A 15,615-nucleotide genomic window follows, 5' to 3' on the forward strand; every position below is an offset into this window, starting at 1 on the left:
TAAAAATAGACAAGCAGACAGATATACACTGTAACTATGTAGTTCTGCTACTATGACATCAACGAATGTGAGACTAAAGTCGTTGGCTCGTTATCTGGAACATTTGACCAAATTTTTACAATTGCATGATTAACAATGTCAAATAATAGCAATTATACCATCAGTCACAGAAGATGAGACTCACATTATAATTTTAATTATTATAAAACTTTTAACAAGTGTAGTAAAAAAACTAACACAATGGCAGAGCAGTTTATTTTATACATATACACTATTTTGCTTTCAGAGCAGAAATCTGAACATTGGACGGAGACAAGTTAAAAATCCTTGTTTCATTTTGTTGACATTAAATTCCAAGACTTTTACGAAAGGGAATTTTATATATCTCTTTTTGTTTCTTAATAAATCAGAAAATAGTGTCGTCAGCCATAAAAATGTTAAATAAATCAGGATCTTCAGAACATAGTTGGGGATACAAATATATATATATATATATATATATATATATATATATATCTCCTGATCATTCATATCCTGATATAAAACAAACCCTCCGTAAAAATCTTCAGAACATAGTTGGGGATACAAATCAAAAGTAGGGTGTATGTAAGTGCTGCTGAGGTGGAGATTTCTGACTCGAGTACGAGATAAAATGTAATTTTGAGAGCACATCCTTTGTAGATGTATTGTAACATTAAGGGCTGTTATCTCAGGTTTCCTTTAGGGGCACAGACTTGTTGAATCACGATGTACTGCAAGATATTTTCACTGTAATAGCACGACAACATGCTTGCAAAGATTTTGAGGGAATTTTGAAGAATTCATGGTCTTCTTCCTCTGTGAAAACTATAAAATGAAAAATGATTGGCTGGACAACATCCTGGGCTAAATGTTTTCTGTAAAAACAGTTGGGTGTGTGTGAAAGTAAAAGGGGCCTGACAGTTCTGCCTTGTAATTAATGTTATGTCTCCTGCAGTGAAGAACAGCCTCTCTGCTGTATCGCTAGTACTGCAGAGACCCATCATTATTAAAAAAAGTAGCATTTTCTTTAGTTGGTTGGTTGTGTGTGTTGGACAAGCTGTTATTGATCAGTGAAGGATTTTGGTGCTCCATTAACAGTGTTTGTTGGTGATGCGACAAATTGGGTGCTGCAATTATATCTAATGACTACTTCGTATTTTCAGTAAATGTCAGTCGTATCTGCAAATATGTATTCGGTGCATCCTTCCTGTCATCAGTTACAAGTGAGCAGTGTAATCTTTGTTAGATATTATCCCTGGCATATTTCCATTTTCTGTATGTGCAGAACCAGTTATGAAACTAACACACACAGCCCTGAGATGATGGGTAGTAGGAAAGCTGCCATTGTTTCCTTCAATCAAAACTCTCATTTAATTTCTCATTCCATATGTCTACAGCATACACAGTTAAAATGTAATATTTGAACACTTCATGGCTGACCAAACTTCAGATATAGCCCCTAAAACACTGCGATGTCGCAGGTCAGAACTCCACATCTGATAAGCTAAACAATATTCTGATTGAGGACTCTTTAACCAAGCAAGTAAGGGCAAAGCATGAAAATCGAATTGTGGCTGACACATCTGTCTAACAGGACTGCTGCAAGTTATCCTCTCTACACATCCAAGTGAAACGAGTATATTGTCCCTGCTGAGTCTTTTGACATTCTGTGAAGGAGAAAGGGCGCCGAGATCTTGAAAAAAGACTTTTCCCTGCTACTGGAGGAACCGACCGACTGTCAATCACAATGTGTACCTCTCTCTGGGCCCATTTCACCTTCAAGGAAACTAAGTGGACCATTAAACAGACTCCTTGGACTGAACAAATGGCTGAAATTGGTGTGCCTTACCAATAGAATAAAGTTAATTGGCAATTTCAATATCGATATCTACTTTAAATGGATTGATCTAAACATCACTGGATCCAGACTGCTTGGTGCCAGCCTGCAGGATACCCTTGAGAGGCCATACCTGAGTAAGAAGGTGTGACGACAGACTGCTAAAACTGTCAACACATTTAAATCAGGGCTTAAAGTGTTATTGGTTGGTGAAGCTTTCAAATAAATTAAATATGTAACCTCCTTTTAATCACTGGCCTCTGCTCTTGTCTTTTAAATGCAATTTTAATATTTTCTTAATATCGTATCTTCAATGTATTTATATGCCTCTGTAAAGCCTTGTTCTTATTGGCTTTTAAATGCAATTCTAATGTCATTTAATGTGTTATTTCCAATGTAGTTTTCTGAAATGTGTCTTAATGGGGCTACATAATTAAACTTGGCTTGCCTCACTGACTTCAAGACTTTTACATGGATGCATTCAAAAAGTTGTGGGCACATGACTTGAACTTAAACACATAAACTTTTATGTCAGACAGCAGTGAAGTCATACAGAACATTTGGCACTCACTCTAGGAAGCGGGTGATATATCGGCAACTGCAGCGTGACCACCTGGGCAGGGAGGTGCCGTACAGGAGCTGTGGAGACATGACGAAAGGTCGTTTCCCAATGGGTTCACAGTCATTACCGTTGCCATCATGCTGAATCCCAAAGCTGTGACATAAAAGCAAATCCCAAAAATAGGGCAATTAAGGTGAGTGGGCACAGCATGTACATCTACAGACACAGTGCAACAACAAAGAAAAAAACATTATCTGTTTGCGAACTGTTTGTATTTACATGCTTAGATGACAATATTTAAAGTTACAATCCCAAAGATCTTCGTTTTGTTCTCTGGCGGCATCTATGGTGATAAGCAGTAATTACAACTGCTGCTGGTTAATGGAAAATGTGTCAATTTGCACCACTTGTGATTTTACCAAAAGATGTCGCCACAGACAACCAGCTCGTTCAGTTCGTAATACTGTAAATGTCCGAGATTTCATCAGTGGGCCACAGGCTCAGTCATCGTTGAATTACCTCATACATTGTGATTTACAGACATTTATTAAAATGAAAATATTTGAGGTGAACTTCAACATATATCCTATTTTATGGTGGGCGAGCCACAAAGCCACTTGAACAAAGAAATTCTTTACACAGCAGTGAAACAAGGAAATCAAAGGCAAACAAACACACAAGCTTTCACATTTCTCTTTTTGTTGTCCTTTTCTTATGTTCAACATCTGTTTCTTCAGATCCTATGTTGACATTATGGATGCTTAATACTGTGTCAAGGCTGGAGGCTCAGTAACAAGAATGAAAGCTCCAAAGAAATGAAGGTGCTGATTTAATGCCAGCATTTCTTATGTCTTTCTTTCCACCATTGATTAATAAATGTTGGTCAAAAATGAGTGAACTGAAAAACCCACAGCTTCTCTTGAGAACAGAGAATGTTGCACTATTAAAATGAATTATTAAGGGTGAATTGTTTCAAAGAAAAAAGGGGTTTCGCCAGAAAAATTCTTACACTGGATGTGTCTTTTTGGAAATTTTTAAAATGTATATATCATTAACATAACCGGAGTCTGCAAAAAAAAAAAAAAAAAGTTTTGTTTTTTTTTACAACTGAAATTTCTGTGATTTGTTTATAGAAAAATCTGAGCATAAAGAAAATGTTATGCAAATGAATCTGACCCTTTAAGCTCAATAAATAATGTCACAATTAAAACCTAATTCAAAATGAACGTGTGCGTTTTAATGATGACTTTCAATTTTTCAAAGGGTTAAGAATTGATTGAATAACAACTAAACAGTCTAATTGTTTTCACTGCATGTGATATTTTAAAAAGTAAGAGGGATCTCAGGATTCTCAATTCTAGCTGGACATCGAGGTGGCAAGTATATTTTATCAGGTGTAGACATAAATTTCACATAAGAGGACACCAAAAACAACTCAATAAAACTAATGTTGTACCAAAGTAAAAGCTGTTTTTCAGGGTAAATGACTTGAAGTAACTCCAGTCCCATGAATATGTGCTCAGCCCAGCTGCCCCTGTTCCCATAATATGTATTATATTGCTATGCTCCAATGGGAGTTGAGCCGCGAGGATCTCAGGGTGCCCAGATGGAGCCAGGGAGGCTTTAACCAATACTGCTGTGTACGTATTCATAGAACTGGAGTCATGTCCAGAAACTACAATTTTTATGGCATAAAAAAAGAGGCAGCAGTAAAAATTAAAGCTAAAGAAGTAGGAGTTTCTGATGGTGGCAGAAGGAAAACTGAATCGCTTTTCCCATGTCTTTCCTCTTAGTAAATCAGAAGAGGCCTAAGCAGGCGGTAAAAAAAGAATCTAATCAAAGTGGGCAAACTGTTTTTATCTTTATTTTCCTTCTGTTGCATTGACTGCAATGACACTAAAAACAATTCTGATTCAGAATTCTGAGAAAGATTAACACTGACCATAGCATGTAAAAAATGTGTTTCCTTTTACAAAGACCACTTCTACCATTGCACTTTTGAATACTGAATTTTACATCGCTCAGCCAGATCACTGGAGACTCTTTCCAAAAATCCTGTTATTCACAAGGGTCTCCAGTCAATCCATAGTTTGTTCATGCATTCAGCAAAACACAATGAACATATCTCAAGGGCTGATTGCCAAACACACCCTCATAAAAGAGGACATGGGGCTTATATCAATATATTATCAAGGATGAATAGTTTTTACGGGAGGATTTTAAAGGTACTTCAGGCTCAGCTGGACTACAAGAATCAAAATGAACAAATGAAGCCACACTGTTTTCAGTGAAGTCTGAAGAGAATGTGATTGTAAATTGCATTTTAGTACAAATGCACTGGTGGAGTACAGCTAACATTGTGAGTGTAATGCAAGACTCTACAGCCCCATTACAACACTATACAATCAGCTGTAGCCAAGGTAGAGAATAATTTGCCAGTAGTGACAAAGTAATTGATATTGTTTCTTATAATGCTGAAACATATTGGTCACATTTTATCTTCAACATACTGAGGGCATACATTTAATTAAATTAAAATTAAATGGCAGCACTAATGGTCTCAGCTAACTAGTTTCTATGGAATATTAATGAGTAGTTGGTATGGAATATCAATTGTGAGTCCTTATTGGTTTGACCTGTTATCTTAGTAGGGGGCTATTTATGTGCTGTCACGTAAAATAAACCAAACAACATTAAGAATAATTGAAGACTTAATTAAATACTCATACCGGTTATCTAAAATATAGATTGCTAAGGAAAAAAGCCTCTGTGTTGGTCCCCTGTCTTGAGAATATGTGTGTGGAATATGGCTTTTGTTTGATGTCCTGTCTTTTTGTTCTCTTCTGTGGGGCTGTGTGCGTATTTACTTTATGCACACAGTCTGTCTATCTTTTCATTTGAGGACAAAACTTAACACTAATTAAAGCGCTGAGAGAAGATTCGACTGAAATTGGCAGTGTAATCACGTCTCAAAGTACAAACATCAAGGACAAGCACAGAATTCCATAGAAAAGAAAATAAGGGAAGGGATTTCTTTTCCCAGACAATCCACAAAGTGCTGAAAATATCCCAGCATCATATTTATCACGGATATGGACAGAACTAAATTATTATGACTTAAATAACTGCACTTCTGTGCTTGTGTTTTTTTCATGGGATTATAGTTATTTAAAAAACAAAACAAAGTTCAATTTCTAATATCCACTGCTGGGTGCTGATTTAGTCTAGAATATAAAAACTAAACTCCAGGACCCAGCTTACATTTTTTAAGAGAGGCCGATAAAAGAAAGTGTGAATGCAAAACTGTATTGAGTTACGGAAGCTGTCACGACTTTTGCCATGTGGTGCTCTTAAATGGTGGTATTGACTGATGTTCTAAAGACTAGAATATTATAATGGTGGATATTTGTGTTTGTGAATGCAATGAAACCTTACTTGTGTCCCAGCTCGTGTGCCACAGTGAAGGCCAATGGAAGACCCGTGTCCTCACTAATGCTGCAACTGCGATGTGGCTGACACATCCCAGCCACATGAGACAGACCCAGAGTCTCACAAGGCATGTTGATGGCTGCACAGATGTCCTTCCTTTGGAAAGTGAAGATAGGGGGGTTGGTCAGATATCAGGAGGAAAACTGGGTGCATTCATTCATTCAATTGTAAATGTGCATTATTCCAATTCTAGATCTTAATAAAAAAAAACTAAATGTATCCACTTATAACAGCTGTGGACATGTCTGAACTGTACAGATGCACTGTATGTGACCAGAAGTACATTGTTATGCTTGAAATCTATTTCTTGTTTAGTTTTTTTGACTAACTATAGTGATAGTGTGCTGTGTTCAGACCCTGATGGGGCACTGAAGCTGCTGTTGTCCACACCACAACTCCCACAGTATGTAGAAACAACTTAAAAGCAGAACAGGGCGGAAATAGAGAGTAGAGACATTAAGTAATAATGCATCAACCCGGGAGGAAGAAGAGGACAGAGGGAGTAGATATGAACATCAAAAGAATGAAGAGTAAAATTAAAGAAACGAACAAGATGCAAATTGTCAATTAGGCAGATTTTTTTTTCAGACAGGTTTGCTCACTTCTCAATGCTAAATGGCTGCTATCTTCAGCTCCATATTTCACATACAGACATGAGAGTGGTGTGGGTCTTCTGATTTTAAGGGGAGAAAATAAAGAAGTGTTTCCAGAATTTCAAACTATTACTTTGGGAGTGTGACGGACTTGTCAGATGAGAAGTACTTTACCATTCCTGAACGAAAGGTTTAAATATTTAATTGGTGCATGGCTGGATTTTGGCAGTTTAAAAAGTAAAATGACAAAGAGAGGAAAGGCTTAACTTTTAAAACCGCATAGTTTCTTTATTATCTTTCTGGGAGATGTTTTTTTTCTTTGAGCAAAACACGACAGCATACAAATCTCTACATAACATGTGGTTCTTCAGTGTGTCACATTTCAGAGAGACAGTGTTTTTGTAACAAACCTGGTAGCTGCATCGAGATGTTGATATTTTGCAAAGTAAATATCTTTTTTCTTTTGTTGGGACTCGTGAGGCCAATAATTTATTGTACTGTTCAGGACATTGGTTTTCAAAAAAATCTTTCATCTCAAGCAGTGGTGAGCAGCGCTTGGTTAGGAGGTGTTTGTAAAAGCCGTTTTTCTGCAATATTGTGTATCTTCACATGTCCACAGATCAGTGGGTGTTGACTACAAAGGGAAATAATGAACGTATAAAAACAGAGGCATAGTTCAGTAGAAAGGACCTTTATTCCAGCTGCACTCCTTTCTGTAGCTGTTTTAATAACCAGAAGTTTTCTCCCTAAGAGGTGACATGAAAACCAGTGTATAAAACCTCCCCTTTAAAGTGCCAGAGAAACGTATCAGTGTCAGATTTATGCTTTTGCATGGTTCACAAGTAGGACCCAATCCACAGAAAATAAAGTTTTTAACCTCGTGATTTTTGTTATGCTATAAGACATGAGTGAAATTAGCAGTCAGCACCATGCCTGAGCATTTCCACTTAGGAACTACAGTGCCAGTCTGACAGTGAGAGTGAATTCAGACAGCTAAGGCTTCATAAATCTAAACCCGTTAACTAGCAAGGTTTCCATATCATCATGCTGCAGGAGGGTGGCAAAGGGATGAGGGGCTTATTTGCATATTCACACAGCCACATAAACTTAATGAGGGCAAATGTGTAAAGCACGATTTAGGCACTTTTAAGGCATTGGGGGATATTTTTGTGGGGGGGACTTTTATAATTATATAATTTGGACGAAAAGAGATGAGTTTTTTAAGGGTTTAATCAAAGCCACATTAGAAGGAAAACAGTCTTGTAAATGTCATTAGAGCCAATGCACTCGCAAATGAAGCCAGTTTTTGTGCTCCTAGTTTTCCAGCAACATATTAACTGAACAGCTTTTGTAAAAGCATTTAGTACCTGCTCCTGTATCAATAATGTGAAGAAAGTAAATTTATACAGTTTTGATTTTAAATAAAAGCTTTTTTAAAATTAGCTGATAAAAATCACCAACAAAATGAATTTGCCATGAGGTCCAGTGAGGTTCCATGTGAGGTTTGCATTAGTAGGCTATGGAATAGGTTAGCCAACATGGCTGAAATAATATTTACTGTTTAAATGAGCCCTGGATAAGGAACATGCGTGACATGGGTAGTAATTATGGATTTGAAGATGGTTTTTTTTCAAGATGGGGAAAACTGATACTTTCTCTCTAAAAGGTATTCACAAGGTAAAATGGGTGAAATTAGGAACAATCATTAAAAAATATGTTTTATGATCTGGAATACTAATTAAAAAAGTCAAATTTGTCCAGTATGTGACCTGAGATCAATGAAAAATTAACAAGTTTGTTTTTTCTGCACTTTATTCTGGCAAGGTCATGTTTCTTTAATGATACAAGTTACTGAATACTAATAAATGATTTGGTTGTTTTGATAAAGGAGACTTTGAAACTTACTTAATGAATACTTACAACTTATTTAGTGAAATCATGAGAGTTCAGGAAAAAAACATGCATCTCTAAGGGGTGGAGTTGTTCAATTTCTTTATTGATAAAATTTACATTTGCCATCCATCTATTAAAGCACCTGGGATCTCAAAATTATTCTGTCAATTTATCTATTAAGTGTCTCCGTATAGTTATGTTGGATAATAAAACACAAAAACAACAAAATAAAGTTTGGTATAGATATGATGCAGCTTTGATTCTTCTCCTTGCAAGCATCTAAATCTTTTCATCTATAACTGCATCGCAGCACCACGATGAAAACAAACTGCAAATTGTCTCCCTTGTGAGACGGTGTTATGTTTGATGAAGGAACCAAGAGAGCTCGGTGAATCACGTTTTAATTTACCTGGTGAGCAGAACAGCTACATCATGATGCAGCGGGTGTTCGTCTCCTTTCATGTTGAGTTTCTTCTGCCACTTGCAGAAGCTGTTCAAGCTGTTGTCAGCATGGTGTGTAATCTTTAAGTCATCCTGTTAGCCAGATGTCACAATTAGATCACGGGAAGAGAACCTGAAGTCAACATGTCACACATGAGCAGGTAGTGCACTCTAAGTGTAGAAAATGGGCTGTAGACATCGCCCAGCCGAGAGAAAAATACTGGTATAATCTGACGTGAAAATGTTCCAAAGTGTTTTGGGTTCAGTTCAATTGTACCATCACTGCTTCCATCATTTGATGCTGCATTTTAGCGGGTCTTGATTACAGACAAAAGCAACAGATTCATATGTAACTCTGTTGCGTACTTAAACCTTTAATAGCACAGATTTGCACTATTCTCACATCAACCCTGTTGGCAGCCATTTCTGTACATTTTTACAGCTGGTTTGGATAACATACCTCTTTCAGTGTGAGTGTCAATTAGCAGCAATTAGCAGCAACTAAAATAGGTCGCTGCTGTTGATTTTTCAATTATTTTTTTTTATGAGAGGGGAAAGGAAAAGAGGGGAGAGGGGGAGAGGAGCAGGCTCAGTTTTATCTCTCGTAATTAACATAACGACGAACACATCATATCCAGGTCAAGTCACACACCTGTGAGTGAAGCATATAAACGATAAACTTTGCACTGAGCTGATAATGAGGGCACAATGTAACCTTTGTAACACAAAGCCCTGGGTAGACGTCAACAGTGAAGCGAGCAAAGGGGAACACATTTTCAGGAATATCATTCACTGAAAGGAAAACACTACGGGGACATCACATGAGTGTCGCACAGTTACAAGAAACGCACTTGGCATAGAAAAAGAAACACAACTTTATAAAGAAATAGAGAAAAGCAGCGAGCGGTGCTAAAATGGACATTTATGACACCAAACTCCCTAAAAATTCATGTAAGAAAGCATTTTGGATTCAATGCCACGGATGGTGACGGTAACTGTGAATTAAGTTTACGTTTTTTGCTGACTTACTCAAAGTACATGGGTTATGAGTTGTGTTTAAATTTCCATTCCATATGAAGTATGCAAAAAGAGGAGGTGTACTACGGACCACTCTTTTTAATTGACACTCTTAATATTGATCAGTTTGCCTTTGAGAAATAAAACGTATACCTTTTTTTTTTTTTTAACTTTGTGTGATCTAAAATCAACCACACCTCCTCAATCTACACAAATATTTGGTTTTACCTCATCCTGTTCCAGTAGAATGAGTCGAACAACCACGATGTTGATAGCGTTTCCAATGCTGGCATCTCTGTACAGACCTGCCACCTGAAAGAGAAATCCATTAAATATTACATTAATCCACAGCACTGGCTCAATACAATAACACAATTTTTACAATCCAGTAGCTGTTATACCAGTAGCTGTTATATATTTTACTCAACCACGACTGAGAGAAAACAAGGCTAGCACGTAGCTGCTACGAGCCAGACGTTCTGGAAAATGTTGGAAAATAATTGAAAATACATTTATCATAAACAAGGAAATGACAGAGATCCAACATGAAAATAGACCAGTCCTGTTAAAGCTTCATAATGCAGGAAACCCAACAGTCAGACCTTGAAATGTTGGATGAAAAGAGTGATACATTTGAATCAGTTACTTTTGCATCTAACCGTGAATGTTTGGATTTTAATTTCAAGGCCAAAACCATACACTTAAAAACAGCATTTATAAACGTATCAAACATATTTCTTTTCAGAAACATTTTGTCCTCTGTTTTTGGATGTTTAAATTTATTTCCTTCATTTCTTTCATGTATAATGCAACTTACAAGGAGATGCAGAACTTCAGAGGAACAGGTTTTTGAGTTATTAAGAGGTTTGACATGGTGCAGTGAGCTTTTTAACAACAATTCCTCCTCTCAGTATTAAAGCTTCAACATATTTTTTTATTTCACATATTCTTGCAAAGAGCTAAGGCTGCAGGAATAATTTAATGGACAATGATAATAGCTTGTAATTTTATATAACCCTGACTTCTCTGCACTAGAGTACCACACAACACAGAACACAGAATGAACTTTCAATTAATTGGACTCCCATCAGCTTTCAGCTTATAGTTTCTACTTTGTGCTTGAGTAACATGAAAGTTGTTAACAGCGTCCGAGGAACACAAATTCTCATTTCAAAATAAGATGGTTTGCTTGGATGGTTTTGTCATTGTTTTATGTCCAAAGCCTCAAAAGTTAAAGAACTGTGTAAATGAAGTGTAAAAATCGATTGCATTTAAGAAGTCATCTTGCTGCAAGTTGAGGTGACAATTGAAAGAGGTGCTTTATGAAGGGTAGAAGGCAGTATGGGGTTGATTACTAGAGAACAGGTAAGGTCAAGGTCAATTGATCTGAGAAACAAAGTGACTATGAGCATCATTTGCAACAGAAGCTTCATCAGAGAGCAACACCAAAGCTCTGCTGCTGATCCATCATCATAAAGGTCTCATTGAATTCTTCAGGAATTCGTTCTGGAACTGGAACTGGCGGCATGTTTCACTTGCTGTTGCAGAAAACATGTATATAACAAGACCTTCCTGTTTAGGGTGGATATTGGTTTACCATGAAAAAAAAACAAAAAAACGGCGTGCTTAAAACAAAATACTTGTCAGACTGTAGGACAAAGTCTGAAACTCCAACAGCCACACTCACCTTTTCAAAGTCTGAAGGGAGGTGGCTGAGTCAGGACATTTTTGTAACTAGGTAACTGCTCAGTTGTGCAAAAACTATGCAGGCATTTAAGTCTGTCTCCCTGTTTTCTTATGCTGCGTTCACCCCAGTAGAAAAAATACATTTGACCACCTATGTCACAGCTAAAGTGAACAGTAGGTTAGGTTAGGTTAGGTAGTTACTTTATTAATCCCCGAGGGGAATTGTTTTCGCTACAGCAGCATACAGAAGCAATAAGATAATAATAGAATAATAGAAAAGCAATAAAATAGCAGTAAAAAAAGTATCGTACATTATATGCTGTTGAACTGTGCATTTATGAAATAGTGTAGAATTTGGTGGCCTTGAGGTTTCCATATACCATATACAATAATCCCCTTTGTAGCTTTATAGAATAGCATCCCGTCTCCTTTTATTTACTGTAACTTATCTTTTTGTCTACTATCAAAACAAGGCAATCGTGCCCAAAGAGATAATAGATTTTTGTAGCCAATTCAATGGGCTTTCATTTTGATGTCATTCATTTATTATGTATGCTTCACAAGCGAACTTCAAGCTTTCTATCTACATATTCAACACAGTAAATGCCTTGTTCAATTCTCAAAACGTACGTCACTGTTCGGCAGAAGCTAACATGATGCTGAAGATGACTTTCAGCTACAGATCGATGCCAAAATGAAAGAGAGAGCGGCTTATTCTGTCATACAAATAATTGCATTTATAAATGAAAACTTGAGTCTGATGACACTTCAGTTATATAACACATAATACTTTGTTTTTCTTGCCATCAGGAAAAGGTTCTAGACACTACATCTTCAATACAAGTTAGAAATCTGTGGCACTTAAAGAGCTCTGAGACACAAAAGAGTCACTTCATCCCAACTCTGTTCATAGCCTAATAGTTGGGCTCATTCATGGATATTTTTGGCGCATGTCTGAACAAACAACTTCAACATCTTTTTAAAGACTCTTATCAGAAATGTTAAGTCTGCTTTTTGTCTAGCTTGATCCATTTTTCTCTATTGTTTATCTGGTGAATAAACACAGAGCTGTGGCTTTTTGTTTTTCCTCAACAAAGTGCTGTTGATGTTACATGTTTCCGTTAAGCCCACATACAGCGCTGTGCATTGTACCGAGACCCAAAGGTCACTGTAAAGAGTTCTCATTGAATTTCCAGTGCAATGCATCTGCATCTTTACTGCGTGCTCTTACTGCTGCTTGTTCATTAGGATACAGTGATAATAAATATTCCTGAGAAAATAGAATAATGTACCATCAGATCACCCTGTGAAAGGAAGTTGGGAGCTATTTTGGTGAAAGGGATTCCCGTTTGTTTCTGCTGAGATTGACTTTCCTGGCTGTAGTGTGCACTTCCACTGTGTGCACGCAGCACTGCAGAAGACAAAAATACACTATGAACCTCTTGTGAATTTGACAACTTCGAGACCATGTCGGTGATGAGACAATGGAGCAACTAACAGCTGGGGAACATGATGACATTACTTATTGTTTGGACACGGGCAAGAGGTGGTTTCCTTTGAAGCTCTGTGAGGTTGTTTTCACGCTGACTGAATTGTTTGGTGCTCTAAAGTTCAAAGCTGTAGTGTAAAGAACTAAAAAAAAAAAAAGAAAAAAAAAAAGACGAGAGGATGTGGGGAATAATGGCTGCTTCCTCCATTTATTATTGTCTGCCAAGTCAGTTAATCCGTGTCCTTTTTCTGTCAGTGAATTCCCTTTCCTGATATTCTATCCCCCGACAGCCCGTTCAGTCGCTGCGGTCCGAGCCAACATCACTGTATTTTGGAAAAGCTCAATTATGCGGTAATCAATAACAGAGGAGTCAGTTTACGTAACCCCAGAAGTGCGTCGTAATAATATTGATTGTGGAAGGTGAGAGAGCCGTGGTTGATAAAAGGCAGAAAAGACCAGTTTAATACATTCATTGTGTAAGCCGACATGAAGATGGAAAAACTTTAAACCATTATCCGAAACATCTGGGAAGATGTCCAAAAATCATGCAGCTCTGCTTTCAAAACATCTGCAAAGATTATTTTATATATATTTTTTTTATTAATTTAAATCTATGAAACTACTTGGCAATATTACATTTAAAATGTAATTTGTAATAAGGATGACTTGACAGGGCTTTTATTCTTTTAATCCTGCTTTTAAAAAAATGGTATTTTGTATGGCGCATTTATGAAAACAGTGGCAGAAGTCAAACACATGCAACACTAAAAACTGATCAACGTGCTAAGCATTAGCAAATGCTAACAGTAGCGTATGCAGCCAAAGCCAAAAGCTAAAATGAACACGTAAAACAAAACATGTTCAGCTGAAACATCCACTTACTGAGCTTTCTACCACAGCTATTGATGATCATCACGAGATCATTTTCCAAACTGTGTGGCACATCACACATTCATGCATTTGAACATATGCAGAATATGACGCTGCAGCCATGAGACGGTTAGTTTAGCTTTCGCATACAGTCTAAAAATATGGAGGAAAACAGCGAGCCAGGCTCTGTCCAAATAAAACCCAACCTGTTAGCCAGTATCTAAAAAGCTCACTGATGGGAACCACAACATTTTTTTTATATTTCAATTCGTGTATGGAATAGATATGAGATATAATGTGTTCTTTTCTTTTAAGCTTGAGAGGTATTTCAGGGAAGATTTTTGAACTTCAGACTTGGCCGGGCTTTCAGTGTGACAGCTCAGCTAACTGCCCACTGGCTCATGAATTACATTTATCCCGTAAACACAAGGGACACATCAATTCAACATTTTCATCTTATTTCTATTATATGTAAAAGTGTTCTTCATGATGTGTGTTTTTCACTAAGTCTGTTAGGAGTGACTGGAGGCTACAAATAATTCCTAGTAAGCCAATAAAGAGATGACCAAAGAATCTTGAAAAAGTTAATTTCCCAAACTTTGAAGGTCTTCCTTTGAATAAATTCTGTGTGCTGATAAATGCTTGAAGACAATCAAACGGGTTGAAAATTGTTGATGTTGAATTTTGATGCATGGAAATGGAACATCAATGTTTTTGCTAAATGCTTACGATGTTCATGACAGCCAGGACGTAGCTTTCCACAGCTTTGCTCCCATGATAGTCGACCATTTTAGGGTCGGCCACCACCAGCGTCTCCACCCACTTCTCTTTGCTGACTGAGCGTTGACGGATTCTCCTTCTTCTTCTCTGTTGCCGGTGCTCCCACCGCTCCCGCTGTCTCTCAATGTCTTCAAAACTTTGATGGGAATCTGGAGATGGGAAAATAGAAATTTAAAACTTTCTCACGGGGGCACAGTGTGTGCCAACAACGCTCACCAAGTATGACTTTAACTTGTCGCACACACTCAGCAAGCTTCTTTTGGATCAAGCTTCACCTGCTCATGGCCAAATTGACAGAGTAGGTGTTATTTCACTGCATAAATAACAAATAACATAAAGAAATCAATTTTTGTCTGCTTTTGAAGGAGTAACACACCCAGAAACATTATTTGTCATTTTAGCTTCATAAAGCATTCTCAAGGAATAATCTGCAATAATGCCTATAATTAATTTTTTTTTTCCTTTTTGTAGCTTTAAGACATTTCTCTGTGAGTGCTTTAGTTGGTGCTCTGCCTTGGTAATCATCATTCTTTTTGAAATATGATGAATTCAATTTATTCTAACTGTGAATGGCTGTGAAAGGGCATGTGTGCACACTTTGATGGGAATCTGGAGATGGGAAAATAGAAATTGGCTCAGTTTGGGGAATTTTTGCCAAATCATTGTGAGTAATAGTGCATTTAAGTTAAATATTTCTGTCAATGTGATGACATTTTGGAATTATTTATTCGCCGGATTAGACAAAAAAAACAATTCTCCTGTCTGATTGCTGTCTGGTATTTGGGTATTTAAGCTATCAGCAAATTTCCAGCTGGTTGAAATGGTGATTTTATAGAATAATAAACCTTTAGAACAACTCTAAACAAATACTTTTAAAATGTCACTTCAGAAAGCATAAAAATACCCATTTAGGTTCTGCTTGTAGAACATGTCCATC

At 37.1% G+C, this 15,615-nt stretch overlaps 1 protein-coding gene across 1 annotated transcript in view; it reads right to left on the minus strand.

Moving 5' to 3' along the window:
- Nucleotides 1-15,615, minus strand: part of LOC138208073 (A disintegrin and metalloproteinase with thrombospondin motifs 7) — a 67,545-nt gene that overhangs the window by 40,652 nt on the left and 11,278 nt on the right. The window contains exons 4-8 of the mRNA XM_069165737.1: nt 14,628-14,827; nt 10,082-10,165; nt 8,805-8,929; nt 5,856-6,005; nt 2,430-2,573 (exon numbers count right to left, since the gene is read on the minus strand). Coding sequence (XP_069021838.1) covers nt 2,430-2,573; nt 5,856-6,005; nt 8,805-8,929; nt 10,082-10,165; nt 14,628-14,827 — 703 coding nt within the window. The remainder of the gene's footprint in view (nt 1-2,429; nt 2,574-5,855; nt 6,006-8,804; nt 8,930-10,081; nt 10,166-14,627; nt 14,828-15,615) is intronic.

The sequence above is a fragment of the Embiotoca jacksoni genome, unplaced genomic scaffold (assembly GCF_022577435.1).
Source record: "Embiotoca jacksoni isolate LCO1_2020_lvr unplaced genomic scaffold, fEmbJac1.0.p SCAF_35, whole genome shotgun sequence".
NCBI lineage: Eukaryota > Metazoa > Chordata > Actinopteri > Embiotocidae > Embiotoca > Embiotoca jacksoni.